This window comes from Oncorhynchus clarkii, chromosome 33 (genome assembly GCF_045791955.1).
Source record: "Oncorhynchus clarkii lewisi isolate Uvic-CL-2024 chromosome 33, UVic_Ocla_1.0, whole genome shotgun sequence".
Classification (NCBI taxonomy): domain Eukaryota; kingdom Metazoa; phylum Chordata; class Actinopteri; order Salmoniformes; family Salmonidae; genus Oncorhynchus; species Oncorhynchus clarkii.
The window spans coordinates 13,076,842-13,093,946 of NC_092179.1; the positions used below are offsets into that span (position 1 = coordinate 13,076,842).

A 17,105-nucleotide genomic window follows, 5' to 3' on the forward strand; every position below is an offset into this window, starting at 1 on the left:
TTTCCTCTAGGATTTTCCCTGTGTCATTTATTTGTTATACTGAAAAACTCCCCAGTCTTTATTGATTACAAGCATATCCATAACATGATGCAGCCACCATTATGCTTGAAAATATGGAGAGTTGTACTCAGTAACGTGTTCTACTGGATTTTCCCCAAACATAACTCTTTGTATTCAGGACAAAAAGTGAATTGCTGTGCCACATTTTTTTGCAGTATTACTTTAGTACCTTGTTACAAACAGGATGCATTTAAAAAAAAAACATTTTATTCTGTACAGGCTTCCTGCTTTTCACTATTTCAATTAGGTTAGTATTGTGGAGTAACTACAATGTTGCTGATCCATCCTCGGTTTTCTCTTATCATAGCTTTTAAACTCAGGTTTAAACCGTTTAAAGTCACCACTGGCCTCATGGTGAAATCCCTGAGCGGTTTCCTTCCTCTCCGGCAACTGAGTTAGGAAGGACACCTTTATCTTTGTACTGACTGGGTGTACTGATACACCCTCCAAAGTGTAATTAAAAACTTCATCATGCTCAAAGGGATATTCAATGTCAGATTTTTTTTTTTCATACCAATAGGTCCCCTTCTTTGTGAGGCATTGGTAAACCGTCTTTGTGGTTGAATCTGTGTTTGAAATTCACTGCTGGACTGAGGGACCTTACATATAATTGTATGTGTGGGGTACAGAGAGGAGGTAGTCCCAAAAAATCATTTTAAACACTATTACTGCACACAGAATCCATGCAATGTATGTGATTTTTACTCAACTTATATAGGCGTGTCATAACAAAGGGGTTGAATACTTATTGACTCAAGACATGACAGCTTTATTTTTAATGAATCTGTTAATTTCAAAGATAATTCCATTGACATTATAGGGTAATTCCATTGACATTATAGGGTAATTTCTGTAGCCCACTGACAAAAAAATCTAAATTTAATACATTTTAAATTCAGGCTGTAACACAACAAAATGTGGAAAAAGGCAATGGGTGTGAATACTTTCTGAAGGTACTGTATGTAGTAGCCTACATCACATCAACTTGAAAAGACACAAAGTTAGGATTGTTAAAAATGAAATATCTTTGACTTGACTTGTTTCTCATTTATTTCAAAAATAGGACTATCAGTGTTGTACATTTAAAATAAACATTCATTTGTAATAGCCGTGTCTCATTTATATAATTAAAATACATTGTACACGCTATCAATACATTCTATCATGTATTATTTACAATTATGTACACGAGAGAACTGTAGTCATTTGAACTGTATGAAGTCATTTGGTGGATGTCATTCCACAGCTCGAGGTGGGTGGCAAGTGTGGCTCATAACACTTGTCTGTAATATATACCTAACATTTGTGTTTAATTAAGGACGTTTGTGTTGCTAATAACACTCTTGTTCAGGGATGGCTAAACTAAAACTTGCACACTGAAGATTCAGCCACAAAATAGCTAGGTTATCAGTCTACCGGTCTGCCTATATTCAGCACGGCGGACAATTCTTCTTCGTAGTATCGCTTCTTCATGGCTCTGTACTTCCTCAGATAGTACAGGGCCTCCAGTTCCTTGATCACAAACTCCCCACGGTCGACTAGCTTTTTGATCTCCTTAGGGTCTGTGACATCTTTGTTCTTCATAAAGGCACCCTTCAGACGTTCCCTGAAGTAGTCTGCGCCTTTGGGGTATTCCCGTCCCAAAAACAGGAGCTGTCAATGGAAGAAGACAGGTTACCAACGATAATTCCAGGCTTTGGGGATTGTTTTGGAAAGACAGCTAAATATTGCATGAGTGGAAGCAAATTTGGTGTGTGTGTAACAACGGTTGGGTGCATTGACAGCAGTTAGCGATTAACTTACATTCTTGTACAGCTGTCTAACCTCACTCCTCAGAGGGTTGGCCATGTCACTGCCTGAGACCGTAGCAGCCTTCACTACTGGGATGGAAGAAAAGGACAAAACATACAACAGGTGATTTAGCATACAGCAACTGATTATGTAAAACAACAACAGCTCAGAAATGGGCATATGTCTGATTGCCGTCACACATCACATATCCTGTGAGCCTCACAATCTTAGCTGTGTCATGCATACATTTGAGCTTTACCTTGGTTCACTTAGCAGGTAGGTTAGTTAACAGTGCAAATGGGCCACATTGCGACTAGGTCGCAAAGCGAATGATTAGTTAGCTGGCTAGATAATTGGCAGGTGCAATTCAACCAATAATTGCCTTTTGACATTGTGCTGGGAGACATACAAGTAACGTAATTTCTCCCAGCACAACAACGTCAACAGACAAGTCTTGTTCGAATCGTAGCTAATTAGCTAAACTCTCTCGGTTATAAAAACATCCATTGTGATTCATTCACACGATATAATCAATATTCCATTACATTATAATGTCCCTTGTCAATAAATCCTTGCAATTAAGTAGTGTCGATAGCTGGTTACTTCGCCCTTCGTCCACACGAGTTCAAATAGGAGTTAATAAACAACGCCGTAAATCTTTTTACATGTCGCAAACCATGGTAACTTGGACGCGAAGAGTTGGCGGATATCTCAACAAGAGAAGATTTTTTAAATTATTTCACCTTTATTTAACCAGGTAGGCAAGTTGAGAACAAGTTCTCATTTACACATACAAGATAGTAACCAACAAATGTTATTTCATTACCCATATAGCAAGCTAACCAGAGAGTTATACAATTAATATTGTGGTTAGGTTGATATGTTTACAAGCCAAGTAGCTCGTTTTATAAGTCGCCAGCTAGCCAGAGTAAGTTAGATTACCAGTTAGCTAGCTAGATAGGACTCAAGGTGAGCAAGTGACTGCAAATCAGCTTCCTTTTACTGCAAGCGTGCTGCACCGTCGGTGTTGTTTCTACTTTGCTTCTCTTAGCCTTATCTTTCTACATTTAAATATTATACAGGAGCGTCAAGTCTAGAACCAAAAGGCTCATTAATAGCATCTACCCCCAAGCCATAAGACTGCTAAACAATTAATAAAATCGCCACCGAACAATTTACATTGAACCCCCTCCCTTTTTGTGCACAGCTGCTACTCGCTGTTTATTATCTATGTAGTCACTTTACCCCCACCTACATGTACAAATTACCTCAACTAACCTGTACCAGTGATGCCAATGACACAAAAACGATTTTCTCTGTCACACTGTGCCTGGCTGCAAAAGTGCATTGTGAGTGACGTCAGCAGCAAATTACAAATCATTGTTGTCTGACTGCAGTAGCAGTAGTACCGGTTTGACGAGCCAAACCCAATGAATATAGTTGGTCATGAATGTTTGATCTTGAACAAACTTGCAACGTCAATCAACATGTCTCAATCAAAATTGTACAGAAAAGAGTGGGAGTCTGTACCTGAACAAATGTCAAATCATATGTTTTGCAGAGATGGCCAGTCAATTTGAGTATTTTTGTACATTTATTTTTTATTAAAAACAAATCAATACATTAGGGGACACAAACATACATAGATTACAAACAATGGACAATCGAGCTAGGGGGTACAATATCACATTACAATTACACAAGGACCTTAAGGGACATGCATATACTTACAATTCTAACAGCTTTTTTGTTAGTAAAGCATTTAACAGCCTTAAAATAAAGTTCCATTTATTTTTGTAGGGTAAGAAAATGTGGTTTTCTGTTTGTAAATTTACATTTGTGTATATGAAATTTGGCCAAAAGAATAATGAAATTAATTACATAAAAATGTTTCAGCTTATTTCTATCGTATGTTAAGAATCCTAACAGTACATCTCTCCACAATAGTGTAGAATCTTCATAAATGTGTTCAATTATAAACCTACTGATGTCTTGCCACAGTTTTCTTACATGTATACAATGCCAAAAAAGATGCAACACTGTTTCTGTGTGGTCATTACAAAAGGAGCAATTTGAGTTGATGTTTTCCTTAAACTTCTTCATATAGTGGTTGGCAGGATAATATGTATGAATAATTTTTAATGAAACTTCCTTAATTTTGTTAACAGTAGGTATGTGTGTGGCAACATCCAAACTTTTTCCAACAGATATTATCAATAAATCCATTCCAATAAGGCATTACATAAGGTACAACATCCTGCTGAAACAAGGTTCGTATCCCTCTGTTGTTGAATGGACCAAAAGAGAAACAAATCTTTCCTACTGATGAGTCAACAGGGTCAATAGAAGGTAGGCTCTGAGGGTCAGGTCTTGACACGTTCCTGAATAACATAGCAACACCTGAGGGAATGGCATCTAAAACAATTGCAAAATCTTTAGGTGTTACAGGGACCTTGTAAAGTGACAATAATTCCTTATAACTGAGTAAAAGACCCTCTGCATTTACCAGTTGGCTCACCAATAGGATATTATTTCAGAACCAATATTCTAAAAACAAATCATTATTTTTATACAATATATCCCTATTATTCCATATATAATATCTGTGTGGAGAAATATTGTGTTTATAAATTAAGGACCATGATAAGAAAACCTGCTGATGAAAAGCAGAAAGTTTCACTGGAACTTTGTCAATATTATAATTGCAAAACAACATGAAGTTAAGGCCACCAAAAGTAGAGAAGACATGAGGAATACAATTCCAGATAGAAGTGGGTCTTCTTAGGAATTGTTTTATCCAATTGCTCTTAAAAGTATTATTTAAAGTAGTAAAGTCCAGAAAATTCAGTCCACCATTCTCATAAATGTTCATTACAACAGTTTTCCTAATGTAATGGGTATGGTTTCTCCAAAGAAAGTTGAAAAGCATCTGGTCTATCTCCTTGCTTATTTTACTTTCAAGATATAAAGATAGAGCGCCATATGTTAGTCTAGAGATATCTTCAGCCTTGGTTATAAGGATTGATTTAGCTTCTTCTGGGTTTTTTTAATAAGAGGGTTAAAATTTAGTAAGCCTCTAGACTTCTGATCCTTTGTATTGGTTATGCCTAAATATGTAAGTTCTTATTTTACTGGAGTACCATAATATGAAGGTGTCACACAATCTTTGACAGCTATGAGTTCACATTTATTAATGTTAAGATATAGACCAGACGCTTTGGAAAAGGATTGTATCACATTGATCGATATGGGAATTTGGTAAGCATCTTTCAGAAAAAGTGTAGTATCATCAGCCAGCTGGCTTATAATTTCTTTACCAGCTATGGAAATACCTTGTACAGGACTATTACTTAAAGAATTTGTAAGAAGTTGGGTGATTAATAAAAACAGGTATGGAGAGATAGGACAAACTTGCCTAATTCCTCTCTTTAACTCAAATCTAGGTGAGATGCCATATTTCAATTTGATAGAGCTGTTACCATTTGCATAGAGTCTTAATAGCCTTACAGAAAAAATCCCCAAAGCCAAGTCTCTCAAGGGAGTGGAAGAGAAACTGATGCTCTACTGTGTCAAATGCTTTATAAAAATCTAAAAATAATATGAAGCTATCCTCAGTTATTAGGTCTGAGTAGTCAAGTATGTCTAATAATGGTCTGATATTGTTAGAAATGTGTCTGTTCCTCATGAAGCCAGACTGTGTTTCATCAATGATTGCATCCAGGACTTCTTTCATTATTTTTGAAAGTAGTAAGGCTAATATCTTATAGTCATTATTAAGAAGACAAATTGGACGCCAGTTATCGATGAGCAGCACTTATTTTTTAGGCTTATGTATCAGTGTTATTAACCCCTGACTCATTGTAGGAGGGAGAACATTGTTTTTAATACTCTCTAAAAAAGACTTCAAATAGGAAGGGAGCTACTTGTTCAGAAAATAATTAGTAAAATTCTGATGTAATTCCATCAACACCTGGTGATTTATTGTTCTTTAGATGTTTGATTGACTCTATAATCTCTTCAACTTTGATGGGTTCATCACACTGTTTAGATTCTATATCACTGATAGAGTGAACATTATTCAGTGAGTTAAAAAAACATATCTGTGGATTCCTGACAGTACTTAGAGCTATACAATTTTCTGTAAAAATTGCTACAGTATTTAGCGATTAATTTTTGGTAACATTATGTATTCTACATAATGACGCAGTTTTACGTTATCACGCAATGACATCACAACGTCATTTAGAAACAAATTAACCTGCCTCCAGCAACTTACCCTGATAATTAGTTGGCAACACTGGCCTGTACCCCCGTATATAGCCTGGTTACTGTTATTCTTATTGTGTTCTTTTTTATTATTACATTTTATTTTAGTCTACTTGGTAAATATTTTCTTAACTCTTCTTGAACTGCACTGTTGGTTAAGGGCTTTTAAGTAAGCATTTCACGTCAAAGTCTACACTTATGTATTCATGTGACAAATAAAGTTTGATTTGCTATCTCCTAACTTTCTATTCTCTATGTTCTTTCCTTGTAAGCCACCCAAGGATGCAAAGTTAACTTTGTTACTGTTATGAATAGCATAGCTCTCTCTACATTAGATTCATGAGATATTAGACCTAGTAGATATAGGTCTAGCTAGCTAAATAGATTATAATATGTTTAAAAAAAAGTCTACTCTTTAGTTATGTTATTTATCTGTACTCACTTTTGCAATGCCCACAAATTGCAAGCATACAGTAGCTTGCACATTTGTTTATGATCACATTTATGTTCATCAAGTTGAATTGTTGATTTGGTTCAAGTCTGCCAAAAAGAAAGGAGGCAAGCTCATTAAGGCTGAAAAGGAGCAACTTCAGAAAGAATAGGTGAGAAGACAAAAGGAAGAGGGTACTCTAGGACTTCTCATTTCATCCAATCAGAGCACACCAAGCATAACATGTCAACCCTGTTACCCATAGATAGCCTAGAAATATTTTTTAAACATTTAATTGTTTTGTGAAGCTTGCATTTCGAAAGGGGATTTATGGCAAATTTAAGACGAAAACCACAAACCTGTTACATCAACCCTGTTACTTTAATGGCACTTACTAGTCATTAGTTTTATTTAAGCCCTTGACATGGAAAAAATATGTTTTTAGAAAGTTGGACATGTGCACTTTATGACAGAATGTTAAAATGAGGTGAAAACAATATTTTTGGGGGACCAAGTTACACTACCCAAAATGTTCTCTATTTTTTTTAATTTTACCTTTATTTAACTAGGCAAGTCAGTTAAGAACAAATTCTTATTTTCAATGACGGCCTAGGAACAGTGGGTTAACTGTCTGTTCAGGGGCAGAACGACAGATTTGTACCTTGTCAGCTCGGGGGTTTGAACTTGCAACCTTCCGGTTACTAGTCCACCCGCATACTGAAGATTCAGCTGTCTGTCGGTCTGCCTATATTCAGCAGGCCTAACAATTCTTCTTCGTAGAAACGCTTTTTCATGGTTCTATATTCCCTCAGATAGTACAGGGTCCCCAGTTCTTTAATCACATCCTCTCCACAATCAACAAGCTTTCTGATCTCCTTGGGGTCTGTGACATATTTGTTCTTCACAAAGGCACTGTTCAGACGCTCCCTGAAGTAGTCTGCTCCTTGGGGGTATTCCCGTCCCAGATACAGTAGCTGTCAGTGGAAGGAGGCATGTTACTAGTGATAATCCCAGTGCTTTGGAGATTGTTTGGGACAGACAGTAAAAGATTGCATGAGTGGAAGCAAATCTCATATTGAAAGTAATTGTGGGTAACAACAACAAAGCGTCGGTGCATTGACAGCAGTCAGTGTTGAACTCACATTCTTGTACAGCTGTCTAACCTCTCTCCTCAGAGGGTTGGCCATGTCACTGCCTGAGACCGTAGCAGCCTTCACCACTGGGATGGAAGAAAAAGACTAGATTTAACAGGTGAATTACTATTCAGCAGCTGATGTAAAACAGCTCAGAAAGAAATATGCTTATGCCCAATTGTTGTCACATCACGTATCCTGTGAGCCTTATAATATTTAGCTATCCGTGTGTCATGCATAGTGCATTTTAGCTCATTTTACCTTTGTTCACTTAGCAGGTAGGTTAGGTAACAGTACAAAGTCTACGGCTAAGTGGTAAAGCGAATGATTAGCCAGCTAATAGTAACGTAATTGGCTAAACACCCTCGGTTATAAAAACAGTAATTTGCTTTATTATTAGTCGATTTATTCACACGATATAATTTAGTTTTCGTTACATTTTCGCTAGGCTCCCTTATCGATAAAATCCTCGCAGTGCTGTGCTGAACGCTATCTGTCTTGCTGAAAACTGGCTACATGGAAGGACTACGTCAAACAGCGCGTCGATTCCAGAGTCACGGCTAGAAGGGATCCAGCTTTTGTCAAATTAACATCAGATTTGACTTTTCATAGAAGGTTAGGATAAGGTCAGACAACTGGTTCATGGTTAGCTAAAATAACATTTTAAAAATTAACTTTTTACGTTAATTTGACACAAGTTGGATCCCGTCTAGCCATATCCGAATACAGCTGTTTGAGGGACGAGCGTCGCATAGGAGTGACACGTTCTGAGACGTTGCAGGCAGCCGACCGTGCAAGCGACTGCAGACTGATGCCGGTTCACATGCAATTCGGAACTAGGAAACTCGGACATTTCCTACTTGTTGATTCGTTGAATGCGGCACGCGTATTACTACAACCAGTTAGCAAATCGGACATGTTAGAGTTTTATAGTTTCAACTAGAACATGAACGCGGCATGACTGATCTACAAAGAACCTTGCGTCATAAATAACTACTTACTGGGAGCGTTTGAGTGGTAAGGCTAAATTAACCGACTGTAGGGGAAAGTCGCAGAGTGAAGTCGGGGGAGGTGCATCTGCGACAGCCAAAGGTCAGAAACGAATCTGGTTTTCCAACCGCAACGCTCAGATTAATCTGGCAGTGTTGCCATTGTTTATACGTTTTTCTTTATAATATCGAAATGAACATGTTTTCAAACCCCATATCATACACTAACAAACTGAAATAATGTGTGTACTGTACATTGTACAATCAATTAGTGTGAGGGCCTCAAACATCACATGAATTTGTCCACTGTATACATTAATCATGGCAAAATGGGTTCCTGTTTCAATTATTTTCTTTGGTTACATTTGCATGAGTAAAAAAACAACTAATCATTGGTTAACAATGTACAGTAGCTGTCCACAATGCAGGCAATGGCTGCAGGATGAAATTGGTGAAGAGCAACTGTAGAAATTTGCAGTGGACTTCAGTCAAAACGTCATGATCACATGACAAGTCGGACAATTTTTATTGCAACACACTTTGGTCACCGACTTGACAAAGTGATTGGCTCGAACGTGCCCATTATTATTTGTAGTCAGTCAGTTCAAGAGCATAAAACGGTGTTGTATCATGGTTAAATTTTGACTGACTGATCTACAAATAATATTGAATAGTTATTTACTACATACAGTCAGTCACGACTCGCCTTTAAAGCTGGCTGCAATGTCAAATGCCCTTCCCACTCTAGCTCAGAGTGATCAACATCAGCTGATGAGGACGCTCAGCTGATGAAGTCCAAGATGGACAAAGGGGGTGCTGTTGGGGCTGTGTTTCTGGACCTAAGGAAGGCTTTTGATACTGTTAACCATGAGATTCTCATCACAAAATTGTCCAAGTTCAACTTTTCCCCTGATGCCTTGAGATGGATGAAATCATACCTTGAAGGCAGAACTCAGTGTGTCAGAGTGAGCAATGAGCTGTCGCCCACTCGTAGCTATGATGTGGGCGTGCCCCAAGGGTCAATACTGGGGCCCCTCCTGTTCAGCCTGTACATTAATGATCTGCCTTCTGTCTGTACTGGGTCTGAAGTTCAAATGTATGCAGATGATACAGTGATATATGTGCATGCAAAGAGCAAACAACAAGCTGCACAAGAACTCACTACTGTAATGGTCCAGGTTACAAAGTGGCTCAGTGACTCGTGTTTGCATCTCAATGTGAAAAAAACTGTTTGCATGTTCTTCACAAAGAGGGCAACAGATGCTACTGAGCCAGATGTCTATGTGTCAGGGGAGAAGCTCCAGGTGGTATCCGATTTTAAGTACCTTGGCATCATACTTGATTCCAACCTCTCTTTTAAAAAGCATGTGAAAAAGGTAATTCAAATAACCAAATTCAACCTAGCTAATTTCAGATTTATACGAAATTGTTTGACTACAGAGGTAGCAAAACTGTACTTCAAATCTATGATACTCCCCCACTTAACATACTGCTTGACTAGTTGGGCCCAAGCTTGCTGTACAACATTAAAACCTATTCAGTCTGTCTACAAACAGGCTCTCAAAGTGCTTGATAGGAAGCCCAATAGCCATCATCATTGTCACATCCTTAGAAAGCATGAGCTCTTGAGTTGGGAAAATCTTGTGCAATACACCGACGCATGTCTTGTATTCAAGATCCTTAATGGCCTGGCTCCCCCTCCACTCAATATTTTTGTTAAACAGAAAACCCAGACATATGGCAGCAGATCCACAAGGTCTGCCATGAGAGGTGACTGTATAGTTCCCCTAAGGAAAAGCACCTTTAGTAAATCTGCATTCTCTGTGAGAGCTTCCCATGTCTGGAATACACTGCCATCAGACACACATAACTGCACCACATATCACACTTTCACAAAATTCTTGAAGACATGGCTAAAGGTCAATCAGATTTGTGAACATGGTCCCTAGCTGTGTGTTGCTGCTTTCCATGTTGTCTGTTGTCTGTAGCTTGTGAGGTGTGGAAACACTTTGTTGCTTTTATGAATTTTGTCTTGCTGCTTTTTGTTTTATGTTGCTCTGTCTGTATGCTGCGTCTTGCTTGTCCTATGTTGCTCTGTCTGTATGCTATGTCTTGCTTGTCCTATGTTGCTATGTCTTGCTTGTTCTATGCTGCTATTGTCTATATTGTAATTGTTTTTAATAACCTGCCCAGGGACTGCGGTTGAAAATTAGCCGGCTGGCTAAAACCGGCACTTTTACTGAAACGTTGATTAATGTGCACTGTCCCTGTAAAAATAAAAAATAAACTCAAACGCAAAGTTTTCAGTGTGTTTTCTATAAGTGTTTGCGCGTTCATCTGCCATAAGAAGTGATCTTGTGTTTCTATGTGTGTGCTAATGTGTCGTGGTGAACTAGACTGGAGAATAAAACTCTGGATATGGAAAGATCTGCCTGGTTCTTGCCAGATCGCTTGTAGTGGGTCAGACCAAAGTAGAGTCAGTTTAAATTACTAGCGGGTAAGGGCATCTTCAGCCAACCGCTCAGACGGGTCCAACTACACCTGTTATTTTTCAAAGATTTCTCACAAAAACAAGGGTCTCTCTGTGATGTCAACGAAGCACTGAGCATATACCAAGCTTTTTATTTGCAAAGCCTTTTACATTTAATTCCGCTTGTGTCATCCTAAATTAGTTTTTTGCGACCCGCGGAAACAACTTTGAAGACGACGACCACAAAATGTAAAATCCTCAAAAGGTGTTACGAGAAACCTGCAAGGCAATGTCAACAAAGCTCGGTGCTTATTATCAGATGTATTTGGAGACGAAATCCGAGTTTTGGGATATAGTATCAATAAAATGTTAGAGAAGGAGCCCACTGAACGATTCAGAACATGAATAATCATATTTGTCTTTGTAAAACGGGCAGAGTGGGTGGAGACCCTATGACCTATGTCATTGACCGTGTTCGAGAGCATCAAAACGACTGCAGGTGACTGCCGACTGACTCATCGTCAAATCACATTTCATCATAAATAACTGCTATTATTATTTGTAGGTCAGTCACAGTTTACCCATAATACGGTTTTGATCCTCTTGAACACGGCCAATGTCTTAAGTCAGAAAGCACGAGGAGCATCACTCTTCCTGACGGAGACAATATGCACCCGATGTATCAAAAACAACTGGGAACTCGGAAAAATCCTATTTCCGACTTCAGTGCATTCACGACAACTGAGAACTCAGAAAAAAACGAGCTCCAACCTGGAAAAATCGTTTTGAACGGCAATCCCACTCGGAATTCCATGCCGGCAACCCAGGCCTCTTTCTAGAGCGCAGACTTTGCGACCTGAAGATCACTGACGTCGAATTTCCCAGATGTAATGAAAGCACAAAAATATACAGTACATTATGGGTTTGAACCTCTCGACACGTGCTTACATGGACCTGTGTGTCAAGATTTTGATTGTATGACAAAAACATTTTTGAAAAAGGGCATTTTACGTTATACAATCAAAATGTAACTCTATGAGATCATAAACAGTCCCCAGCTCAGGCCTTTACCTTACGACCCCGGCACTCCAGTCAAGCCCCATGGGGGAAAAGATGAGGCCAAGAGGGTATGTTACTTCTTGAGATGCAAAACAATATTTTAGTGCTTTTGACAGCAAAGATAGATGAAAGGGCAAATGGCTTGGAGGTCATGGTTAGGGAGAATACGATGAAAATTGAGGCCACTAAAAAATCTGTTGACTATCTTCGGAGAAGTGAAAACCCTCAAAAGTGACATGAAGAAAGTGGAAGTTATCTGCCATGGAAAATGAAAAGAAGGTGGCTGAACTCGAGCAAAAGGTGAATGAGGCAGAGAGATACCAGCGTAGGTGGAACCTGAGGCTCCATGGAATTCCAGAGCAGGTGGGTGAGGACATCAAATGCAGAGTTGTTGACATCTGTGGAGCTGTCGTTCCCAAATCAAGAGCCAAACTTCAGGAAAATGTAGACAGCGTCCATCGTTTGGGAAGACTTAAGGATCAAGACAAGAGACGGAGGACAACCGTCATCCGGTTCACCAACAGATCTACACGGAATCTTCTTTGGAGGCGAGCAAAGAATTGTAAAAGCAAAAAATTGAGGTTCACGGAGGATTTGACCTCAGCAGACAAAGTGACAAGAGAGAAACTGGCCGATTGTGGCTGCAGCCAGAAAGGCAGGGAAAACTGCTTTTACATTTTTTTTATCGGTGCAAGAGTGATCATCGATGGGAAAGAAATGCGGCCAAATCAGAACATTTGAGTGAGAGCCAGAATCTAACTCGGACAGAACTGTCAGGCCAAAAAAACTGATTACCAAGTGAAAAGCAGCCTTTATTATAAAAATGTACACAAACACTTGAATGAGAAAAGGCTGACCTGAGAACTGGTAAGCTAAACACTAACTATAGGTGAATAATTGCTTATTGTAAAGTCTACGCAATGTCTCCCCCTTGTGGGAGTAAGAATACTTTGGTAACTTTATGACCATTTTTGTTGTTTTTTGTTGTTGGAGAGGTTAATAATGGGATGGAAATCCTTATGAGTTACATATCCTTAGGAAAAGCTTATTAGCATAACAAGGTTGTTGGTTGAAGTTTGTCTTTATCTCTTTGTTCAATTAATGTCAGGGGTATTCATAATTTACTCAAGCGTAAGGCTATTTTCCTGTATTGCAAACGGTTTAATGCAGACTTTTACTTTTTACAAGAGACTCATGCTTGTTCTTCCGATCTATCTTTTTGGAAAAAAATCAATGGGGTAATGATATCTGGTTATCATATGGCAACAACCACTCTGCAGGTGTAGCAGTTTTCAGAGGTGCATTTAAAGGGAAGGTCATCAGTAGTAGACTCACAACTCTGGACATTGGTTAATTTTAACAGTACATTTCAACAGTGAAATCTTTTTATTAGGGAATATTTATGCATCCAACAACAAACAAAACAACAAGATATTATTTCAAGAATTTGAAGAAATTAATAGAGTTATAGGTGTATTTCAGGATATCAAAATGATCTTATCTTAGGTGGAGATTTTAATTCTGTATCTAATGTGATGATTGACAGATATCCCCCTCCTAACGGATCCAGCATAGTTAATCCTGAGTTTAATAACCTATGTCTTGGTCTTGGATTAGTAGGTATTTGGACATCTAAATATCCTGATTAAAAGGAATTCACTTGGAGTAACAAGGACATGTCCAGACAGTCAGGAATTGACTTCTGGTTGATTTCTAATTCATTAGATAATTCTGTAGTCAAGGTATCAATTGAACCATCAATTCTTACTGATCATAAAGTTATATTCTTATCTTTAAATATGAATGGATCTGAAGTTAAACCGAATCACAGTCATTGGAAACTCAATAGTAGACTGTTGGAAGATGATAATTTCAAGATGGATGCCAAAGATATTAAACAAGACAATTGGAGGAAAGCCCAACTATTTAAGTCTTATGGGGAATGAATGAAGTATGAAATAAGACAAATAGCCATGAAGAGAGGTAAAGAAATTGCTGAACTTAAAAGATTGAGGGAAGATAAACTTGTTTAGGAAATACTTTCTCTAATCTCTGTGGAGGACCTTGATGAAGAAGGAAAGGCTGTTATTCTCTTTACAACTAGAAATGGACCGTGTGTATGAAGAGAAACCAAAAGGGGCATTTGTAAGATCAAGAAGGAGATGGTTGGAGGAAGGTGAAAAAAATACAAAATACTTTTACAATTTAGAAAGAATTCTGAATTTACATCTATTCATAAGCTCAATATAGATGGCAAAGACAATGAAAACCCCCAAGATATTTCAAAATATGTTTCAGAATTCTATGGTAACCTTTATACCAGTAATGCCTGTCTTACTAGTAACATATGACTTTCTAGACTCTATCAAAGACTGTGCAAAGTTCATAGATGAAGACTTCCAAAAGTCTTGTGGTGAAATTATTTATATTAATGAAATAAAAAAAAATTATCAGCAAGTTAAGAGAACAAATCTCCAGGGAATGATGGCATTATCAGTGAATTCTTTAAATATTTTCAGGAGGATATTATTGAATTTATATGGAATGTTTTTAAGGAGGCAATTGATTTAGGGGTCCTGCCTGTTTCTATGACACAGGGCCTCATTTCTGTAATACCCAAACCAAACAAAGATTTTATGTTGTTAGAAAATTGGAGACCAATCACATCAATGAACAATGATGGAAAGATACTTGCATCCATCTTTGCAGAAAGACTTAAAGGTCTTGACCAAATCATCGACGATATCCAGTCTGGTTTTATGAAGGGCAGACATATGTAATAATATTCGACTAGTATTGGACTTGATAGACTACAATGAGCACATTATGGAAGATAGCTTTATATTATTTGTAGACTTTTACAAGGCATTTGATACAGAACATTATTTTCTTTTTGAGACTTTGATTTTTTGGTTTTGGTCAATATTTTCAAAGTGTAATTAAGACACTTTACAATAATAGTAACAGCTCTGTAAAATATCCCATGGAACTTCACAAAGATTCGACATTAGACGTGGAATTAAACAAGGATGCCCAATTTCTCCTTTCTTATTTTTATTGGTCACACAAGTTATGGCACTTCATATAAATAAGGATAGTTTTAGGGGTATTCAGATACAAGACAGTGTAAAATGTTCACAATTGGCTGACGACACCACCATATATTTTTGAAAGATCATAATGAAGTCAAGAAAGCTATTGAGTGTATTAATGCCTTCACACATGTATCAGGTTTCTCTAAATATTAGGAAATGTGAATTATTTGTGTTGAAAAGATGTGACTTAAACTCAGGATGTAATATCCCTGTAAAAGGTGTGATCACATATCTTGGTATTACAGTTAGCAAAGATCAGAAAGAAAGGGCCAACTTAAATGTCTCTCCTATTGTAGAGAAAATTGGAAAGAGATTTAACTCCTGGTTATTAAGAGATCTGTCTTCATCTGGACGTGTACTTTTATCAATCTGAAGGTCCAGATGAGTTTATACCTCCCTTGTCTTGGATATTCCTCTGTCAGTAACTAAAATGGTTGATACTAAATTATTTAACTTCATATGGAGGAATAAACCTCATTATTTAAGAAAAGTGGTAATATGTAGCACCCAAGGTGAGGGAGGGTTGAACGCTCTGGATTTTAAAACCTCTAATATAATATTTAAGAAATAAGGATTGCATCTGGAATATCATCCCTAATTTAATAGTCCAACAAATTGGTGGTCTAGAATTCTTACTCAAATGCAACTTTGATATGGGTAAAATCCCTATTAAGCTTGCAAACTTTCATAAACAAGTACTTCTAACTTGGAACCTCATGTACAAACACAATTATTCCCCTCATAGGTATACAATCTGGAATAATAGACATAAAATACAAAAACAAGTCTTTGTTTTTCCAGAACTGGTTTGACAACATTATTTGGGTTAAACAATTATTGAATAATGATGGACAACTATATGATTATCCAGAATTTATTAGAACACACAATGTTACATTCACTCCTGAGGAGTATCAAATTGTTGTTAGAGCTGTCCCTAAAGGTGCTATTCTTCTTTTAGGAGAATATAACAGTACTCCAAGTGCAACTGTTGAGGATTCTGTAGCCTCAATACAACTAGAAGGAATTGACATTTTAAACTATAACATGTATATTAGGAAACTATGTCAATGTGTTACTATTCCCTCTGCAAAAATGTACTGGAATGCAGCCCTAGGACAAGTGAACTGGAACAAAGTTCCGTTATTGTCTGGTAAATATTGTATATCTAATAAGGTGAAAGAAGTATCATACAAACTCATTCATAGAATCTACCATGTAAAGACCTTTATTATACACAGTTTTAAAATGGCTATTGATAACAAAATGTGTATTTTGTGATTGTGACCCAGAGACTCTAGACCATTTATTTTGGGACTGCTCTTATGTCAAACGATTTTGGTGTGAGTTAAGTTATTTTAAAATAAAATCTTCTAAAGTTAATTTGAAAGACTCTGATATTATGTTTTATTTTGAACCAAATGATTTGGACCCTGATTTAACTTTCATTGTTAATTTGTTTATCTTTTCATGGAAGATTCTTTGTCCATACAATTAAGTGGGCAGTGAACAAACCCCTTTTCACATTATTTAAGATAAATTGAAATATTTTTTTGAAATGATCAGTAAATGTAAAAACAAAAAAGCAACACGCACCATAAAAGTATCTAACAAATTGAAAATTAATCTTGATATGTAAAACCCCCGTCTGTTAGGTTTATGTACTCTTGTTTGTATATTTCTGTTTTTTTGGTATTGTGTTCATAATAAAAATGTAAACATAAAAAAAAAAAGAGTTCATAAACAACGCCATAAATCGTTGTACATGTCGCAAAGCAAAATATTGACCTACTGTGCGTGCGTTATCGTTTC

General features: G+C 37.3%; 2 protein-coding genes across 7 annotated transcripts; both read right to left on the bottom strand.

The window, feature by feature from the left end:
• Nucleotides 1–751: 751 nt before the first annotated feature.
• On the bottom strand, nucleotides 752–3,174 carry LOC139392839 (electron transfer flavoprotein regulatory factor 1). Of its 5 annotated transcripts, none has more exons than XM_071141132.1 (3): nucleotides 2,397–2,575; nucleotides 1,864–1,940; nucleotides 752–1,713 (listed from the first exon to the last, which is right to left on the bottom strand). In XM_071141132.1, the coding sequence occupies exons 2-3, from the start codon at nucleotides 1,906–1,908 to the stop codon at nucleotides 1,468–1,470; spliced, it is 291 nt and encodes a 96-aa protein (XP_070997233.1). In that variant the 5' UTR covers nucleotides 1,909–1,940; nucleotides 2,397–2,575; the 3' UTR covers nucleotides 752–1,467. The 5 variants fall into 5 exon arrangements, with proteins under 5 accessions (XP_070997233.1, XP_070997232.1, XP_070997235.1 ...); XM_071141131.1 differs by lacking the exon at nucleotides 2,397–2,575 and adding an exon at nucleotides 3,130–3,174 and having other exon boundaries at nucleotides 806–1,713; XM_071141134.1 differs by lacking the exon at nucleotides 2,397–2,575 and adding an exon at nucleotides 3,120–3,138 and having other exon boundaries at nucleotides 806–1,713.
• Nucleotides 3,175–3,432: 258 nt separating this feature from the next.
• LOC139392840 (electron transfer flavoprotein regulatory factor 1-like) lies at nucleotides 3,433–8,431 on the bottom strand. Of its 2 annotated transcripts, none has more exons than XM_071141139.1 (3): nucleotides 8,118–8,431; nucleotides 7,690–7,766; nucleotides 3,433–7,521 (listed from the first exon to the last, which is right to left on the bottom strand). In XM_071141139.1, exons 2-3 carry the CDS (start codon nucleotides 7,732–7,734, stop codon nucleotides 7,273–7,275), a joined length of 294 nt encoding a protein of 97 aa, XP_070997240.1. In that variant the 5' UTR covers nucleotides 7,735–7,766; nucleotides 8,118–8,431; the 3' UTR covers nucleotides 3,433–7,272. The 2 variants fall into 2 exon arrangements, with proteins under 2 accessions (XP_070997240.1, XP_070997239.1); XM_071141138.1 differs by having other exon boundaries at nucleotides 7,942–8,216.
• Nucleotides 8,432–17,105: the final 8,674 nt, after the last annotated feature.